The sequence below is a fragment of the Hyaena hyaena genome, unplaced genomic scaffold (genome assembly GCF_003009895.1).
Source record: "Hyaena hyaena isolate Hyena2069 unplaced genomic scaffold, ASM300989v1 scaffold_2908, whole genome shotgun sequence".
In the NCBI taxonomy this organism is placed as follows: Eukaryota; Metazoa; Chordata; class Mammalia; order Carnivora; family Hyaenidae; genus Hyaena; species Hyaena hyaena.
In genome coordinates this window covers 2,412-4,226 of record NW_024083559.1, presented here as the reverse complement: position 1 = coordinate 4,226, position 1,815 = coordinate 2,412, and the positions used below count along the sequence as shown (strand labels likewise).

The window sequence follows — 1,815 nt, the reverse complement described above, 5'->3', positions numbered from 1 at the left end:
GTTCCCATTATCTACTCTAACCTTCATTTTTACATGTGTATGTGAAAATGTACTGAAGCCTAGATATAACATGTTACTCTTGCTAAAACCCAGGGGTCCTTATATGATTTAGTGCTCTGTCTCTTTCCTTAGTTCATCCAAGATCGACTCCAATCTAAGAAAAGGATAACTGGGTTTGCACTTTCATTGAAGAACAAGACAACGCTCACTAGGGATCCTAAATTGTATGATGTGTAGAAGAGAGTGAAAACATTTTCCTTGCCTACTTTACACGGTCTTTTCCTGCAGAGAGATCTGCTTCCTTCACTCATCATGCCATCCGTCAATCAGAGCATTTTCCACCCTGCAGTCTTCTTTCTTACTGGAATCCCAGGTTTTGAAACTTACCATGCCTGGCTCTCCATTCCCTTTTGTTGTCTCTATGCCATTGCCATCTCTGGGAATGGCATGATCTTGTTTGTCATCCTCACTGAGTCGAGCCTCCACGAGCCCATGTACTATTTCCTCTCCATGCTATCCTTCACAGACCTGGGACTGTGCCTTTCCACATTGGTCACCATGCTGGGTATTTTCTGGTTCAATGCTCGAGAAATCAGTTTTGATGCCTGCATTGGCCAAATGTTCTTTATCCATGGTTTCACATTCATGGAGTCCTCAGTACTCCTGGCGATGGCCTTTGATCGCTTCATTGCCATCTGTAACCCACTCAGATATGCCACAATCTTAACCAATTCAAGGATCGTCAAAGCGGGCTTTGCCATTTTTATTAGGGGGACATTGGCTCTCGTGCCTTTACTTCTGCTTCTAAAGCGTCTGTCTTTCTGCCGTGGCCATATTCTGCACCATTCATATTGTTTCCATCCTGATGTGATGAAGCTTTCATGCACAGACACCAAGATCAACAGCGCATTTGGTTTGGCCATTGTCATATCAACTGCTGGCCTAGACTCTGTCCTGATCCTCCTTTCCTATGTTCTGATCATCCACTCTGTGCTCAACATTGCCTCCCCAGAGGAGCGGAAAAAGGTCTTTGGTACCTGTGTCTCACACATAAGCGCCGTTGCCATCTTCTACATCCCCATGATCAGCTTGTCACTGGTGCATAGATTTGGGAAGCATGCCCCTCCCCTTGTGCATACTCTCATTGCCAATGTTTATCTGCTCATCCCTCCTGTGATGAATCCCATAATCTACAGTGTGAAGACCAAGCAAATTCGTAAGGCAGTGCTCAAAATATTCCTTTCTAAGCTGATTTAGGAAATTTTAATTGTATCTTTTCTTTCCATAGTCTCTTTAACTCATATTTGATTATTATATTATATTATATTATTTACTTAAATTACACTTAGGTAACCTACAGTATAGTATTGTTTTTAAGAGTAGAGCCCAGTGATTTATCACTTCCATATAATACCTAGTGCTCATTCCAATAAGTACCCTCCTAATACCCATCACCCATTTAGCTCATCCCCCTCACCCATATCCCCTCTAGCAACCCTCAGTTTGTTCTCTGTATTTAAGAGTCTCTTATGGTTTGCCTCCCTCTCTCTTTTATTCTTATTTCTCCTTCCCTTCCCTTATTTTCATCTGTTTTGTTTCTTAAATTCCACATATGACTGAAATCACGTGAAATTTGTCTTTCTCTGACTGACTTATTTAGCTTAGCATAATATATTCCAGTTCTGTCCACGTTGTTGTAATGGCAAGATTGCATTCTTCTTGACTGCTGAGTAATACTCCATTGTGTGTGTGTGTGTGTGTGTGTGTGTGTGTGTGTGTGTGTGTGTACACCACCTCCTCTTTATCCATTCATCA

The 1,815-nt window shown here is 41.9% G+C and overlaps 1 protein-coding gene across 1 annotated transcript; it reads left to right on the top strand.

Annotated features, from left to right (window-relative positions):
* Nucleotides 1–312: 312 nt before the first annotated feature.
* LOC120227714 (olfactory receptor 51F2-like) lies at nt 313–1,257 on the top strand. The gene has a single exon (XM_039225764.1). It carries the CDS (start codon nt 313–315, stop codon nt 1,255–1,257), a length of 945 nt encoding a protein of 314 aa, XP_039081695.1.
* The last annotated feature ends 558 nt before the right edge of the window (nt 1,258–1,815 follow it).

Coding starts and splice junctions, on each gene's coding strand:
- LOC120227714 (XM_039225764.1), top strand. CDS start 313: ATGCCATCCGTCAATCAGAGCATTTTCCACCCTGCAGTCTTCTTTCTT.